This window comes from Sphaeramia orbicularis, chromosome 12 (assembly GCF_902148855.1).
Source record: "Sphaeramia orbicularis chromosome 12, fSphaOr1.1, whole genome shotgun sequence".
NCBI classification, from domain to species: Eukaryota; Metazoa; Chordata; class Actinopteri; order Kurtiformes; family Apogonidae; genus Sphaeramia; species Sphaeramia orbicularis.
In genome coordinates, this window is record NC_043968.1 from 47593858 (window position 1) to 47611942 (window position 18085).

Sequence of the window (18085 nt, forward strand, 5' to 3'; positions counted from 1 at the left end):
GACAAAAATAAACTATTTACTTGAGGAGATATAAACTGCACGAGAAATACATACAGATGGAAGAGGAGAAGTAAGACAGACATGTGTTGACAGTGAATTATTGCAGAACCACATTCTTGACTAAGGTAGTTCACACTCTGCCACCGTGGCATTTTTCAAACCAAAGTCATCTCTGGGAGAATCTGAGTATGTGCTGCAAGAAAATTAATAAGCTGTTAGTGAAATTTACAATGAATTTGACAGAGGTCTTGTATCATCCACAAACCCTAGTTCTTGTTGGATATTTTTGTATTATTTACTGAGTTTCATTCTAACATGGATTGAGCTGAACCCACCATCATATTAACCATCATATTCATCTGGTGCATGGCATGTTTTGTTTTTGTTGCTGTTCTGCAAAAAGTCACTAAACCTGATGTTAATGATGCTTTGTTGATTTTCAGGTATCACTTCTCCCCCAACAATTTATATCCTCCTGAGATCCAGTAAATAGATTTTATTTTTGCTTTTTACTTTAAATAATTGGAACTGATTGGAAACAGCACGGTGAAACATATTCAGATATATTTTCATGGAATGCTCTTTGCACTGATTTTTTTTTTTTTTTTTTTTTTTTTTTTTAAGTAAAGCTGTGAAACTCTGGTCCACTGAACAAACATTACTAGGTTTCAGAGGGAAACAGCCATCCTTTTTGTTTCAGACATTCAAAGTCTCAGAACAGTTCAGAAAACAAAAGCACAGGTTGTTGCACATCACTTTTGATCTCCTACTTTTATTCCAATAAGGGCAAAGAATAAGCCCACTTGCTTTTGAACACCCGAGCTCTTTCGCAAAGAAATAAACTCTTGGCCCTTGTCACAAACACATTTGCATGATAAAATCCTCGTCGAAACTACCCTCTCCCCGTCCGTGCCGCTCCAGCTCCGTGCGCGGCACACCTGTCCTATTTGGACACTGACGCGTAAAGGTGAGGCCACGCCCCCTTAAAGTTTCAGTCAGACTCGTTTTTTTTGCACCATGTCAAAACTCAGTCGCTGCTGTCTTCACTTCATTCCACGGAGACTGGAAGTAAGAACACACACATCATCATCATCATCAACAACAACAACAACAGGAAACATGCCCAGACGCACGGCGCAGGAGTGGATCAGGTTATCCTTACGCACTCCGGGGATCCTGATCTTCGGGTTGGTCATGGCTCCCTGCGGGTGGGTCCTGGATCTGACCGCCACTGTGGCCCCCAACTGGAGAACTATTTCCAGCGTCCAAGGCCGCCCAGAAAATGAGATCGTGCAGCAGGGTATCTTCGATATCTGCATCGCCTCCTCCACCGACACCAGGAGCACATGCAGCCAGGAGGACGCCACCTACTTCGGCAACGACATCATCCCCATCGCCCAGGGTCTGATGGTGGCCTCCCTGGTCATCACTTTAATCGGGCTGGCTGTGGCCATTCCGGGTGTCCGCTGCTGGAGAGACAGGCCCAACTGGGTGGTGGCAGGTCTGGGGGGACTGCTGATCTTCTGCTCAGGGGTCCTGACCATCATCCCCATCGCCTGGTACACGCACATCCTCTCCAACGTCACCACGGTCACCCCGCTGACGTCCCCCTCCGTCCTGCAGGTCGGGTACTGCATCGTCCTGGGCTACATCGGCGGCATATTTGAGGTCCTGGGGGGCTTCGTCATGTTCATCGGTATCTGTCGCTGCTGCGGTGGCAAAAACCGAGGAGAGGTTCGTGTGGATGAAGTCACCGCCGGCAGACAGTTCAGGCACCAGAAACCTCCGCCAAGACGCGTGGACGTGCCGACCCTGAGCCGACCCCGGAGCGCAGCCAGCAGCGTCCCCTACTCCAAAGATTCTATGGATGAGGATGTGTCCTTTCCACGGGCCAAGAGTCCCGCACGGTCCGTGAACACCTCATACAGCGCACAACCCTATGATGCAGACCTGTGAACCAGAACCAGAACCAGAACCAGAACCACATCTGGAGCATCAAAGAAAGAAGGACACAAAGTGCAGAGGAGAAGTGAGTGATGTGAATATGTAAAGAAGAGACTGAGAGCAATGACCTCAGAATTAACCACACATCTAGTTTAGTTCCGTTGGAAACTACCTGGAACACAACATCCAAATCCTCTATTCTATTCTATTCTATTCTATTCTATTCTATTCTATTCTATTCTATTCTATTCTATTCTATTCTACTCTATTCTATTCTATTCTATTCTATTCTGAAGTCATCATACAGTCCCTGTAGACTGATGTACCCTACTGTATGAAGCCTACTATTGTGCCACCATTCTGATATATTTTAGTGATGCCAATGTATTAAATGTAATCAGAAATGCCTTTTGAAGTATTGTAATGCTTCCTCTTCATGCAGTAAACCCATAAAGACCCAGGGCTACTTTTGGGGCAGTTCCCATATGATTTTTTCCTTTATATCTACCCCTTCTAAAGTGATTTATCACATTTATTGTAATACTATCCTATGTGTTTTGCATCATGTATTTTCCTATATTTAATTTGCTGAACATGTAGATGTTCATAAAAGCTCAGATTGAAGTTGAGGATTATTGTATCAAAAACAAGGAAATGTAAGAAAAAAGTAACTTTTTCAACAAAATCTATCATTAACTGAAAAAAAAGAAGCATCTCTGTCCACTGTCATTGATCAAATTCCATGGGTTTTACTGGTGAATCAATGTTGTAGAAGATGACGGTGTTTCCGTGTACACTATGGAGCCTCTGAACGTCCAAATGGGTCATATCTGATAACCATGGAAAAATGACAAAGTGCATTTTACACCAGTTATTTACATGTATTGATAGGATTAGTGGATCAACAGATATTAAACAGTTCAGATCAGTAGAAGAGTTTGGACGCTGGTGGATGTTTGGGTCTTTATGGGTTAAGCTCCTCATCCTTAAAAGGTTCATGGGTTAAATGTTTGGATGACAGAGCAGTGGCTGCAGTTTAGAGGTTACAGATCAAACTCAACTCAACCTGAGGTAAATGTGTTCACTTCAATCAATGCAAATATTGATAGTAAGCAATATATTCATGTTATAATGCAGAAAAAGAAGGAAAGTGTTATGAAGGAGGTCTGGAAAATGAAGAATTCTGTAATTTATTGATGCTGAAACACAGTTTGGATAGAAATGCTGTAGGTTAAATTTAGCTCTGAGTACATTCTATATGATTCAAATGATGTAAATAATTATGTTGAAGGAAACTTTAAGCTTTTCTTTGTACACTGGCTTAAACAAAAACTGCTTGTATGTAAATACTGTATTATGCACTTTACATTCTCGTTGTACAACACCTGTTGAGAAGCGTCCTGAGGTGATCCTCTTTATTGCTCTGTGACACAAGTGCTGTTTATTAAATGTGCAATGACTTCATTTTGTTGTGTTTGTGGTGGCCATTTTCAGGGTGGTGCTTTTTGCTGCACAATTTCTTTCAGATAAGTGTGATATGAAAGAGAAGAGTTTATGGATATGTCTTTTCGTTTAGTCTAGGCTATAATCTAAAGCAGAGAGGTTTGGGAAGTTTAAGAAAATATCTTCAGGTGAACAGGGAAGCAAAAGGTGTGACTCCTCTGGAGGGGACATCAGTCACATATATCATATCCCAACACTTGCGCAATAACTGAGTCGCTGGTTTAAATGCTTGTTTTTTTTTTTTTAAATGTGTTTTTATTAGTGAGAGTTAACAGGACATTGTGGACAGAAAAACAACAACACATAAACAAAGGGAAAAGCAAACAAATAAATAAACCAAAAACAACAACGACAGAATATTGACAAACCACAACAACGTCATATTACAATGAAAAAGATCATAAATGTAAAGAGCAACTAAACAATATGGCTTGGTTAGGAGTGATAGGGAAAAGGGGAAGAGGGGAGTGTGAATGAAAGTGAGAAAGAGAGGGGGCAGTGAGGGGGAAAATAAGAATTGTTGTAATAATACAAAAATATAATAACAATAATAATAATAATAATAATAATACCAATAGCCTAATTTACTAGTATTATTGTAGGGGCGGAGGAGGCCACAATATAACTGTGAATTTAATATTTGTAATAATGTATTTGTATCAGTTACTTTCTGTTTTGAGTTTATATGGATTCATTTAAATAAATATGGCTATAGAGGGGCAGCACACAGAGCCTGAGGAGGGGTGGACACCATCAACCCCCTACACAACCTCCAACAGCACAGCCACAGCCCAAGGACCAGACCAGCCATGACCAGCCAAAGGGTGTTCCTCCTACCCCCTTTTCTTTTCTTTTCTTTTTTTTTTTTTTTTTTTTTAAATATAGACCAAGTCCACTCCACAGTTTAAATGCTTGTTCTCATAAGGTAAAGTATTAAAATGTGGTTAGTGTCGCTGGTCGGATTAGGGTTGCAGTGCTGCATATCACTGCTGCATTGGGACATTTTAACTTTGGGAGCTGTTGTTTCAGATAATACAATTAATCCGCTATGGAGTTTCAATAACACCGAATAAACTATTTTAAGACATAACTCAACCTATAAAAAAAAAAAAAAAAAAGGAGAATTGAAAAGCCCACATCAGGCAAAAGCATCAAAAACATTGCATTTTTTGAGAGGAAACATGACAGTGTATGATCTGTCATGAATGCTGACAGACTGTTAGAGGAAACACAGACCAGCTGCATTTTACAGACACGTGCCTTGAACTCACACAATGTAGTTTGACCGGTCTGAGGGGTTGGTTTCTTTACACACCTTGTAACTCGTCTGACAAGATTACCTGCTGTTTTTTTCTGTTCTTACAAATGATCTATTTAATGGACTTAAAACAAAACTGAAATGGAGAACAGTGGTATATTCAGAGGCTGTTCTATTTATGTAAAAGTACATAGAAAAAAAAAACAAAAAAACAAAAAAACAAATGAGCAGAATTATTGGATTGATCATACATAGACTTGACAAAACTAACTGTAAATATTTGTTTTCCATCATGTGTAGTAGGAGAAATACAGGATAGAAGTGTGTGGTAGCGAATAAATTATAGATGAATGAAATTATAAATGCAGCTGATAAGGGACAGATCTTCACAGTAATATACAATTTCAGGAAACATTTGATTTCAGACAGTTCATGGCTGATGGGGATCTGTTTTGCTTTTCATTGACCCGTGTAGTATTTCACCTTTTCTACACTTTACTGACAGTAAATCAAACAACATAAAAAGACCCATTTATGTGACTAGTATGTTCACATCATACCATTAGAATATATAGAAGAAGTAGTTGTAAAAGTTGTATTTGTCACTTATCTTTTCTGTAGTAAAATGTGTCTACACAGAAAATGTGCTCAGAGGTTTCTGTGGTTAAATTTCCACATTTTTAGGGACAAGAGGTTTTTTTTTTTAATTTTGCATTTTTTGATATACATTTTGTAATTATAGAAAACCTCGCATGCTCTTGAGCTGTGAGGTCCTGTATGTCCATTTCTTTTCATTCATTCAATACAATGACTGTAAAAGACATGTCCATTTATCCTTTTATTCAGGTGCAGAGTAAGGGTTGTTAGTTTTCATAGTCTGAAAATGTGGTATATTTCACTTGAGATAAAAAGGACTAATATTGCATGAATTAAAAGGAACATGGACTCAACCTTACCTGGGAGGTGTTAACCAAATGGATAATAAGCATAACAGATTGTCCCCATTCCTGTAACAGATACATATTTTCTCATGTAACAGCCAGTGAGTCTAGTAAACAATGAAGCTGATACTATTGAGTCACTGTATCCGGAAGAAAGAAAAACAAAAAAGATACTCATGTTTTGGTGTAAACAGCACACACCAACACTACACATTTAACAACTAACACTGGTGAAGCTAAAATTAAAATGATAAGTTACATACTGTGATGGAACTTGGATGTGTAACTTTCATTCAATAACCTGCAAAAACTTTCCTGAGGAAAAAGAAAGCAAGCAAAAAAACGACTCATGTCATTAAATGGATTTATTTAAATATTAATAGTGGTGTTCATACAGGTATTATACATGAAGCATTGCATTTTAGTAGCTTCATTTTATATAGAAACCAATAAACATATAAGAATGTGTAGGTATTGTCGTGGTATTTTACATTAACTACTTGTTTTAGAAATGATGATTCTCAGAAATTGTTTATATGTTCTTCGTAGAAAATTATAGACAGAAAAATCAGCCTTTTGCCCCAGATTTAGCTTCCACATTTGCAAACTATGCATCAGGTAACCACAGCAACAAAAAGGCAGAAGTATAAGAAACTTGCCTTAATATTATTTTAAGGTAAACAGAGCCATCACTAACAACAAAACCAATACAAATAAACTGTACAAGGTATTTATAACTTTTAACAACCATGTCAAGCGAGTCAGCTGTGCTGTGCCAAATACTTACGACAGGATGTAAAATGTAAAAATGAAGCAGAACAGGATGGGCAAAGGTGTGCATGTACATGTTAGCTTTGAGTCACACATTCTTCGAGAGACAAATGTATAATTTCAACAAAAATGACAATAACTTTTTGTTTCAGTGACAATTTTGGTCATCACTCGGTGCTGTTACGGTCCCATGTAATCAGAAATCCATTCGTACAAAAAAAACCCCAAAAAACCAAAACAAAACCAAAACATATATTTCATAAAGGCAGTTCTATTTTTAATGTGTCTGCACATGACTGTATGTAAAAACACAAGCAGCCAAAATTCAGTCCACAGCCATTCAGAGTTTAGGCGTTACATGGATGCTTCATACGTCAACACATTAAATGACCCCCACCTTAAGGCCCGCCTCAAAGCTGAATCTGTCCAATCCTATGTTAGCAACCGTAACTAAGAACAGGTCTGTCTAGCTTTGAGACCAAGTGAAGGAATGGTGCTCAGTTACACATTTATAGATCTAGCCATATAATGTACTGCAAATAATTGATATTAACATTAACTACTGATAAATACAGTAATGTAAAATCATAATTTAGTAGCATGTTAGCTGCCAAAAGTGCCCATAAAGATACACTGACAGTCATTTACTGGTTTACATTTTTATAAAGTATGCATGTTTATATTTTCTGTTTCCTTAAAAAAAAAACAAAAAAAAAAAACTCACAACTGAATGTTACCATTCACGTTGGTTATTGCAAACAAACTGAGAATTTAGGAAGTTCATTACAGACAATGGACACGACAACTAAAAATAATATGATGTATACATTTTACTTGAGAATGCTTGAGAATGTGATTTTTCCCCCTACCATTTTAGGATATAATAGTAAATAAATGATCCATTATATATAGATAACATGTTGTCAAGGAACAACTGTAATTTAGCTGATTCTACATTATTTTAAAGGCGATATCAAGCCAACATGTAAATATTTTCATACAAGACTGAAAAGAAACAGGTTTATAATTGCAATATATGAAATTAGCATCATTAGCAAGACAGCATTAGCTTAGAAATACAAGGTAATAAGTGTTTAACTATCATTAAAGTACTCATGTTAGTGTTTGTTGACATTAAAGCCCACCAAGGCCCATCCATGCTATTTTTTTTAAATTTTTTTTTTATTCCTGAACAGTCCCTATTCATAGCTCATAAAATCTCGCAGATAATGTAACCAACTCAACTAAACTAACTTTGGGGTTTTATTTTGGATTTCAGATCTACTTTCAGAATCTAATTTTAATGAGGATTAATAAAACTCAGGTTGCTGTAAGTCAAGACCAGGCCCGGACTGGCTAATCGGGAGGACCGGGACAATTCCCGGTGGGCCGGTATAATATTTGGGCCGCGAGGGCCGGAGTTCACTTTAAATATGTATTTAATATTTTATTTATTTATTTTTTGGGGCCGGTGTTCAGTCATAGCACTGAGTTGACCACGTAATCTGCAGCTGCTGTTCCTGGGCCCCACCCCCTCTACTAGTAAACTGTTTGTTTTCTTCCTGTTTTTTTTTTTTGCAGACACACCGTGACCTGGCGTAACTCTGTACTCTGTAGCTCTGTACTGTAGCTGTGGAGCTTTTACGATCTGTGCTCTGTAGGCTATGTCGATGGTCAGCTGTGTTTGCCGTTTGAAACATGGAGAATAGAAAGAGCAAGGGTGGTGTGGAGAAGGCAAGAATTAAAAAGAGGAAAGCTCTGGAAGCAAACGCAGCCAAATGTGACAAAATCTGCAACTTTTTTACAAAAACGACCTCCCGGTTGGAAACAACTAATAAGGACGATGAACCGGGTAAACCACCTTTCAAGTTAGTTAATTATCGAGTCAGTGAATTGTGTGGCATTGTGACGTGGAACATAACGTTATGTCATTTAAATAATAGTATGATGCGACGCCACGAAAGTGAGAAACTTTGTCTTGTAGCTTCTCAGATTCAGAAACCAGATCCAGCACCAGCCATGAGCCCACAAGTCCAGAGTGGGCAGGTAGGACTGCTCAGAGAGGGAAGAGGATTAGAAGAAATAGGCTCCAACGAAGAGTATGGTGTAGGCCTGTTCAATATGAAAGAGGCTCTGAGATGATTCAGCACTACATGAATGAAACTGACACCAAGGCTTTGAAAGTAGAAGATTTGTGCTGAGAATTATGAGCATTTTTAAACTGTGCTTTAGTGTCAGAAGCAGAGCCAGGAGCCAGTAGTGATGAAGGGATTGTTCCTGTCAGGATGGAAGGAAAAGGTGAGCTGTTGGAACAGACTGTGTGAACAAGCATTAGTTCCCGTAAAACCACTTTCTATACCCAAACCATAGTCCTGACCTATTTTAATTTTTATTATTAAAAGTGAGACAGTAAATACACAAAGCCCACAACTGAAAGGCAATAGTATAAAGTCATATTAAATAAGCCTGCATATTTAGCCAGTGTAAAGATCTGAACTGGTTCAGTAAGACAAAATGTCTGTAGATATTTTTTATTGTGACCCAGGTGCAGGCGAGTCTAGAGAAACTGGAGGAAGAGTGAAAGGGAGAGCAGAGTCTGCTGATGACAGAGGAGCAGCTCAGCAGCACAGCCCTGAACCACTAGGCACAAATGACACAGATGAAGAGGAGTCTGTTGTTAGCTTTGATTGCTTTGCTCACCCTCAGTCACAGGATACACATATTTTTTTCTTATCATCCTCATCAAACCCCTAATATCACTGTACCAAAAGTTTTCAAAAGCATCGATGGAACAAACCGCAAGTAAGTTGTGATGGAAATCTTTTGTTGCAGAGGATACCAAAATAATAGTTATTAGAAAGTGCAGCAAGCTTAATTTATTTATTTTTTAAATTTTTTAATATTTTTATACTTTAATTTCATTTCAAACATTTTAAAGGTTTGAAAAATGTTAACACTTATAAGAAAAAAAATATAGATTTTGTTATTGTTGTGTTGTGAGGAATAATAATGTTGGAGATGTCAATGTGCACTCACTGTTGAAATAAATCCACATTGTGAAGCAACCTTTACTTCCGCTGAATTGGAAATATTTTAAAAAATATACTGAATTAGAAGGCTTTGCAGAACAGTGTGTAGACCTAACATGTAAGGTTAGAATTGCATGATTTTAATAATAATCGGTCGTGATCTAAAGTGGGCCGGTCTGAGGTATGAAACTCCAGGGCTGAAAATGAGTCTCAGTCCGGCCCTGGTCAAGACATTAGCTAACATTAGCTAGTTCAGCACAGTTATTCACAAACAGTTCAAAATGCATCTGAAACAGCCCATTGTTTTGTTTTGTTGTTTTTTTTGTAATTGTATTCAGCCCCAAATGATGAACTATCACAAAGTTATGAAAGACTTATAGTGCTTGAGTGTCTGTTTGCTGCCAATTATGAGCCAAATTAGCTAAATTAGCATCTTCCCTTTGACTTTTTCGTGATAAAGTTATTATATCGTGAAGTTAGTTCCTCTGGTCCTTAGTGTGAACCTCTCTGCTGCTTCATACCTGCCATCACTGAAATTTCCATTTATGTCCTTGGACCGTCGTGGCCCCTGCCCTGGAATATTTCTGACAACACTGAAAACTAGGGCTGAGGTATCAATCTAATATCAATAGTATTGATACCAAGGTGAGTATTAGTATTGGATCGATACTAGCGAGATGAGATCGATACTTTTGTTGCAGTTTCTCTTCTAATCATCCAGCAAATTACTCAAATTACCTCGGAGTTCTGTGCAAACAGCACACCTGTCTCTCTGGCAACCTTGCCCCCCCACCCCCCCGCTCTGCCAGTGAGCAGAGAGCAGCTCATGATGGAGACAGAAGCGCAGTGTGGAGCTTACCCACTGCAGCTGACAGGGAAACTGCCACATGGGATGTGTGCAATAAAGTCATTAGCCACTGTGGTAACACCCCACATTTAAAAAGGGAATTATTTTATTATTTTTATACTGTTAAATTGTTTTATAATGTAATTACATAATAAAAAACATGTTTACCTAAAATCTTTGTCCTGTGTTTCATCATAATTATAATAAAGTAACTAAGGGTAAAATCACAAAATTATTCACTGATCATGACATTTCAAGTAAAAAGTATCGTAGATACTAGCTCTGCATTTACTTGGTATCGTCCACCCTTGCTGAAAACGCCACAGAGAGACATGTGAGTGCCAAAGCTTGACAGGTGTAGCAACAGTAACTAAGGGGGGTGTGGCCTAGAGGAGGGTTAATTGGATAAGAAAAGAGAAAGACAACATCAAAAAATATGGTGCTCATTTATAGTTGTGGCTGAATATTACAAAAAGACACATATCAGTCAAACGTGTACAAAAGAACATTAGACAACAATACAATAGTCTGCAAAAGATCTAAGACCTGTTTAACCAGTATTTTTCAGTTGTGGCATATTCAAAATCAGATTATTTTTAACTGAGAGAACCAGATAGTTCATAAAATACAAAATCTAGAACTGTCGTTAAGCAGATATCAGCTCGGTGAATGCCATGATATATCAGTGATTACAAAGTGCAGTAAACAGGTCAACATCGAACATCTGACAATCACTGGATAAAACAGATTTTTGGTTAAAGTGCGTCTGTGTGATTGAAGCATCATAAAATCATTTCAACAAATGAAACCTGTTCATTAAATCCTGACAAATATTCACTATTAGTACTACTGCAGCTAACACCACTGTTTTTGGTGTAGGAGAAGTTACTCTGTGACTGGACTGAGAGCATTTGAATCATTTTACTAAATGCAGACAGTACTAAAGGACACATTCAGCTTTTCTGTTTTTGAGGAAGTACACGTATGTATGCATGTGTATTTACAAAAAAGGTGGTGAGTGTTACAAATACAGTCATTGTTCATTTGTAATAATTGTTCATTTGTAACTAATATCTACTGTCTAACTTATTGAAATGCATTAAAAAATTCTAGCATCAGACCATAACAAAAACTCAAAAATTTGTATCGTATGGAAATAAAATGAAATATCTGAATAATGCACTGAAGCAAGAATCCTACAGCTGTTCAACCATATTCCCAAAACAGATCTTACTTCCATATCACTTGTATGTAAAACAGATTACATTAATGTTTTCTCCCCAAATATACAGGATTTTAGAGTTTGATGAAGAGGCTTATGCTCATTCTGATGGAAGCTCAACTGTGTTACTGGGTCTAATGTCATGGTCGACCTGGAAGAAAATGAAAGAGGATTTATTGTCAATAAAAATGAAACTCTGGAGAGGTTAAAAACAGTTTCACTGGGAACACTGAGCTATATAGCAGTCTAAGTAAACTGACATACTGCAGAGGGGCAGATATTTTCCTCTAAAAATCCCGTTTAAACTAACCCTGCATGACATTTTCAACACTTTCTAGAGTGGAAACCATTTTGGAAAACATTTCCAGTATCTTACCTGTAACATAACAGATGTGCCCGTGTTACACTGATATGTTGTAGCCATGCCTTGCTGCCAGTTGTCTCCTGTCAAACAAAAACATAGAATTAATCTCCAAAGATTGCATTATTTTAATGAAATAGAGACAGCACTAAATTCAAGGTGCATTTCAAATCGCCTGAATGCCTAAACAGCTGCTCTTATGCCAATTTAAAAAACTATTTGAATAAATGCATTTGTTGCTGTTTATTACCATTATAAGTAAGGATGGGAACTGATAAGAATTTAACGATTCCATTATTGATTTTGCTTACTGATTCTCTCATTGGGTGAGGGAATAAAAGAGTACAAACGGGTTTGTTTGCATTAACTGTCTTTTCGATTTCCATCTCTGTACAGAAAATATTACATATAGAGTATGCACAAATAATAACATCAGATGACGCCGGGCCCAGTTCAGGGTGTGTGTGTGTTTGTATCACAACATGCGACCGTACAACATGAAAATGAAACTTAAGACACTTTACTAATTCCTCTATGTCTCCTGCTGTTGTGCACCTCATTTTCCTTTTCTCTACCTTTGGAAAATTTTATTTGAGGGGGCAGAACCTTTGTTACTCCCCCTAGAACTGGGCCTGGATGACACCCTGGTGTTTGCTCTGCTGCTAAGTAGCATATCAAACATGTGACATTCCTGCAAATGAATTGCATGCTGTGTGGACAAATGTTTGAGCATACTGGAGGGATTTCCCTCCTTTGAAGAAATGGAAGCTTTGCAAGTGTTACAAGTGGCCCTGGTGTCATCTTATCGCATGAAACACAGCCATACTTAGGAGCGTTTCTGCCTTGAGGCCATGTTGGCTACGTTCTAAACCAAAACAATGCAGTGTACATGTGACGCCATCACGCATGTGCAACGAAGGTGGAATCAATAAGCAGAATCGTTAAGTAGGCAGGCAACTGGTTCCCAAAAAGAACCAGTTCTCGTAAGTGTGAAAAGTTCTCAAAAGGCTATTAGACAACTTTCCTGTGTCTTTATTTTAGTGTCTATTACAGAAAAACAGACATACAAAGCCATCTCCTTCTTTGCCAAGTATCTGGTGGAGTATAGTTGTTTTTTATTGTTTGTTTTTTTTCAGAGTGTGAGATGAGTAGATTAAAATTATTCGTGTGTCTGTAATGAGTTCAAAACTGGAGTCATATTACTCAAATGTAGTCAGGACTTTCCCACTGCTAAGTCAAGAGCCAACGCAACCTGTAGAGCTTACAATGTGAGTATATATACAGCACATACAGCCATTTGGATGTTTTTGTTGAGGTAGAAGATGAAATCATTCTTGGTTATAGTACACAGGTCACTTAAATGGGTCCAGGCTCACTGATAATGAACCTGACTAGAGCTGCCGCTATCCATTATTTTTGTAAACGATTAATTTACAAACAACCAAGTGACAAATGACATCCACAAACATGTAAGGCACTGCAGCCTTCAACATTTGTATACAACTTACTAACTTAAGATGCGTCTAACACAACTTTGTGGTGGTCATGTGCGTCACAATAAGCGTCAGTGTGAAAAGCAAAGGAAACAAAGCTTCAATTCAGGAAAATTGTCATCGAATACTTTTTTTTTTTTTTTAAATTGACTCGAGTTGATTAATCAATTAATCATTTCAGCTCTAAACCTGACATCTCATTTTGAGGATGAAATGGCAAAAAACTACACACATTTATTGTGCTGACCTGCAAAAAAAGAGTTGAGCAAATCTACAAAAACACTTAAGACTCAAAGGTCTGTGAAGAAGAAGTGCAAGTGACTGCTATAAAGTCAGCCAATAATTCTCCAGTGTTTGAACGATGGAAATTTTGCAACACAAAAAAATGCACCTACAATCACATTTTAAGCTGTTATAACATAACTCAGACATAATTTCAATGCTCTTGTGTGTAAAAAAGAAGAAGATTCCATTATTAAAATAAAATGATGATGAGCCATTTTCCCAGACATGGATTAATCTTATTCCGACAAATATTCAGTGAGGATTTCCATTGAAAATACTTTTTAGTCTTGGATAACACTTAATCCATGTCTGTGAAACTGAGCCAAAATGTTAATGTCATATATTCTGCTGACAGGAAGCTAAAGGATAGACTGTTGTGTGGAGAAGGGGTGGGATTAAATAAGTTCTACTTCCTCCCACTCCTTTTTGAATGAGCAAATGAAGTCATGTATATGTATAAGTTTTGGTTTTTTGTTTTATTCCATGACTTCTTACTACCAGTTTTATCTCTAAGGACTAAGTAAGATTACTTTCTCTTGTTGCATATTCGAAATAAACTTTAAAAAAAAAAACAGGCCAAAAGATGAGATAAGGGTGACTGAACAGTGGCCTCATGGGACAGCTCTGTACCTGCGATTCTTTTTCTGCCTTTGCCGCAATTTGGCCGCGATGAACGCCAAGATCAACAGGCCGATGATTACAGCCAACACGCTGACGGTCAGAGGGACGCTCAGCGCTCCGTTCACCGTGTCCTCGCAGGACTCGCCCCTGTAGCCCAACGTGCACTCACAAACAAAACCGGCGCCACCACCAGGAGGAATCACACATTTGCCATGGCTGTTGCACTGAGTGTCTCCACAGGTGGGCAGGTCGAAGTTGATGCCTCTGGCTTTGGGATCGGGGGAAAGGGTGGACATTATGGCGGAGGGAGGAAATGAAGGATGGAGAAACTGGAATAGGACTGTGTAAGCAGATGAGGAACTGAAAAGAAAGACAAGAGAAATGTTACTAATGACCCTGCTTTTCCAGTGGACTAGTTGAAATATTCAGTCAAACGTGCCTTCAAAGTGTTGGGTTAGCTGTTCCACTTGAAGCCAGTTTACACAAGAATGGGACTGACAGAGCAAACAGAAGTCCCATCTATCATATACCAGATATGATCTTAACCAGGTGAAACATTAGAAGAGCTCATTACTGGTGCAACTTGCTTCCACTTTATCACTTTTGTTTGTATAGGTATCAAAAGTGAACATAATGGCATCACCTGTGAACATTAGTAACATATAAATGACCTCTGCAAAGACACTGATACTTGATTAATGCAAAAACCTTTCACATATAAGCAAACTAATAATTTATGACATGTTAATCAGCAAGATATTATTCTTTAAGGTGCTATGGTGGTGCCAGAACAGTACAGTTTATGAACAAATGTTTTAATATTAAGGCATTGGTGTTTCAGGGCAATGAAAGGTTATGTGAAATACTTTGATTCCTAAGGTAATCTCAGACCAGATCCGAAAGACTGAAATTAACTCATGCAATGTTTTACAAATTAACTCATATAGGCCCTTAAAATTCAGATTCCAAATGAATTTTCCTCTTTTAACCTTTAAGTGATTTAATATAATTTATTATACCATTATCCTCTGTATATTGCATTTTTCACTATAAATCATGTATTTTCCAATATTTAATTTCCTATACTTAATTTAGATACCTATAAAAAGTCAGTAAATTCAAAGGTTATTATATCACAACAGAGAAAACTGAAGAAAAACTGACTTTTTCAGCAAATTTATCAATAACTGATCATAAAACAAGTGTCTCCATGCACTATCATTTGTCAAATTCCATGGGTTTTACTGGTGAATCAATGCTGTAGAAGATGACGGTGTTTCCACATTCACTATGGAGCCTCTGAACCTCCAAATGGGTCATATCTGATGACCATGAAAAGATGACACTGTATTTTACACCAGTTATTTACATGTATCAATAGGATTAATGGAAGAACAGGTATTAAACAGTTTAGATCAGTAGATGGTTTTGATTGCCAGCAGATATTTGGGCCTTAATGGGTTAAACTGCATCTAATGGATCCAGACAGATCATCAAATATCACAGTGTAGTGGTAAAACAGCACATTTTAGACACAAAAACAACACACAGCTTTGGTGTTGGGAACTTTCACATTCATGTTGCATTGCCTTAATGCGGAACTATGAGCTGCTTTTCTGATCCAGCTCTTCACGGAAACATTTTACTTTTAAATGCTCAAATACAAATGATATACAGGGCTCATATGTCCAAGTGGAGGTATCAGGAAGAGACGAAACAGACGAGAAAAATGTAGCCACTGGCTGATCCTGATGTGAAGCTTCTAAGGCTGCACCTTTAGGTGAACTGAGATTGTATCTGTGGATTTCAGTGAGGGGCTCTTGTCGTAAATGGGATCTACATAAACAACTTGTCTAAATTACCCAAAATATATTTATAATCATAAATATATCAAATATGAAAGATGATTTCAGCTGAATCTACTGCCAAACATTCACTTAAACACTGCATATCACTAACTTTTCACTGTAAATTATTTTAATCTATATGATTTTTGTGTTTCTGTGTCTCGAGTTAAAATGCCACTGAGACAGCTGAGGACTACCGACCAAACAAACTGTAAAGACGATCAAAAGATAGACACATACATACATACATCTGGGCTCAGATTTAAAGTATGGTATGCCAACTGATAAAAAAAGGGCTGAAGTGCTTCTCAAACATCTTGCCATTCAGGTTTTAGCAACAATGGTTTCAGGGCGGGTATATACTACATACCACAGAAAGGGGGTTCAAAAGCGTAACAAAAACACAATTCTACTCACAGAAGTCAGCTTTGGCGTCCTAAATGCTGCTAGAATTGGTCCAAGTGTTCAGTTGTAGGTTCCACCTGTATCTTTGTATGTTCTCCGGGTCCTGGGACTTTGAAACAGTATTTCAAGTTCCTCTTTCAGTGAGGGAATCTGCGACAAAAGGAAGGAGAGAAGAGGAAGAAAGCCGAGACCTGTGAATACCTGCCTGTTTTTTTTTCCATAAACACACACCTACTCGCCTCCTCCCTTCAGTTTAATCTTTACATGAGCTCAGTGACAAACATGCTCTACTGTGACCAAATATTCCTGACAGTGATGAGGCAACTTCACATTTCTAGAGAAGAGAGTAAAGTAATCTGACTCACAAAACTGTAAACTCAAGGATCCGTGGGAAAAATAAGCTCCATTTGGACAACACATTTTAGAAGTGTATTTTCTACCAAAAGTGTAACAACCAAAAAGAATTAAAAAAGCAAGCCCAAAGTTACTACATTTCACAAACAGCACTGCCAACAGACACACACCCTTACTTAAGTGGTATTATATAGTGGGAATAAATAGGTGTGTTTGCCAGACAAGTGGGGGATGGAAAGAAGAAAAGGCAAGTTGGAACAACACTCAGCTCAAACACTGGACAAGGCTGTGTCTGTCCCACTAAGTGTATTTAGCATGGACTGGTTATCCTTAAAAAGGGACAAACCTTATTCTTTACAAATACACTGTATTGAGGTGGTTTATGTATTGTGTGTGATGCTTGTGGGTATATTCTTACCTTTGTCCACAGGAAAGGATTTCTTTTCCCCAGACATGTGTCCAAAAATACATGAATGACTTATCTTCTGTCACTCTTTCACTTTTGTTTAGTAGAATCTGATGTTATCACAAGGTAAACATACTTGTACATTTCCTTGGTATTTTGATTGACAGTGGCTGATAAACTGTTGAAAGTATGTCAGCATATGTATGGGAATAAAACGAACCGAAGGAACCAGGAAGACAACTCAAACCTGATATCGGATTACTAAAAGGGATCTGCGACATGTTTTTGTATGACATGACCCAAAAAAAACATGTCAGTTAGAATTTTTCCTCATCAAAAACTCCAACCCGAAGAGTTATGGGGTAAAAATAAATAAAAGAGCAGTTACTGTTATGAAAGACACTACGATTAGCAGACAACATTATGACAACAGTGACACAGTTGGCTCAAGAGCATTAGTGAAATATGCGATAAATACACAAATATAGATGTTGAAAACACAAAGTAGTATCAGAGGATCCAAACAATGACAGGCATGTTTAGAGGTTAAGACTGTGCACTTCGGCCTCCTTTGTAATAACTATTTCTGTAATAAGGTGTTGCTTTGCATTGCAAATTTTGCAAAATAAGTGCCAAGAATTGCATAAGATGTCTAAAGTAAATAAAAAGCCACTAAAAGCAGACCATTAGCCTCAGTCAGTGTAAAGTCTGACAACCAGGAAACTGTAGGCCTGGTTTAGTCTAAATTGGATAAACTCCAGATACTAGTAACTTCATCCTTCATTTCATCTCACATAT

At 37.8% G+C, this 18085-nt stretch overlaps 2 protein-coding genes across 3 annotated transcripts; one reads left to right on the forward strand and one right to left on the reverse strand.

The window, feature by feature from the left end:
• Window positions 1-1032: 1032 nt before the first annotated feature.
• On the forward strand, window positions 1033-2248 carry LOC115429239 (claudin-23-like). The gene has a single exon (XM_030148516.1). The coding sequence runs from the start codon at window positions 1120-1122 to the stop codon at window positions 1954-1956; it is 837 nt and encodes a 278-aa protein (XP_030004376.1). The 5' UTR covers window positions 1033-1119; the 3' UTR covers window positions 1957-2248.
• An 8475-nt stretch (window positions 2249-10723) lies between these two features.
• On the reverse strand, window positions 10724-16916 carry LOC115429218 (fibropellin-1-like). Of its 2 annotated transcripts, XR_003936744.1 has the most exons (5): window positions 16893-16916; window positions 16540-16677; window positions 14285-14635; window positions 11892-11959; window positions 10724-11666 (listed from the first exon to the last, which is right to left on the reverse strand). XR_003936744.1 is itself a non-coding variant. In XM_030148494.1 (4 exons), the coding sequence occupies exons 2-3, from the start codon at window positions 14569-14571 to the stop codon at window positions 11917-11919; spliced, it is 330 nt and encodes a 109-aa protein (XP_030004354.1). In that variant the 5' UTR covers window positions 14572-14635; window positions 16540-16677; the 3' UTR covers window positions 10724-11666; window positions 11892-11916. The 2 variants fall into 2 exon arrangements, 1 of the variants encoding a protein (XP_030004354.1); XM_030148494.1 differs by lacking the exon at window positions 16893-16916.
• Window positions 16917-18085: the final 1169 nt, after the last annotated feature.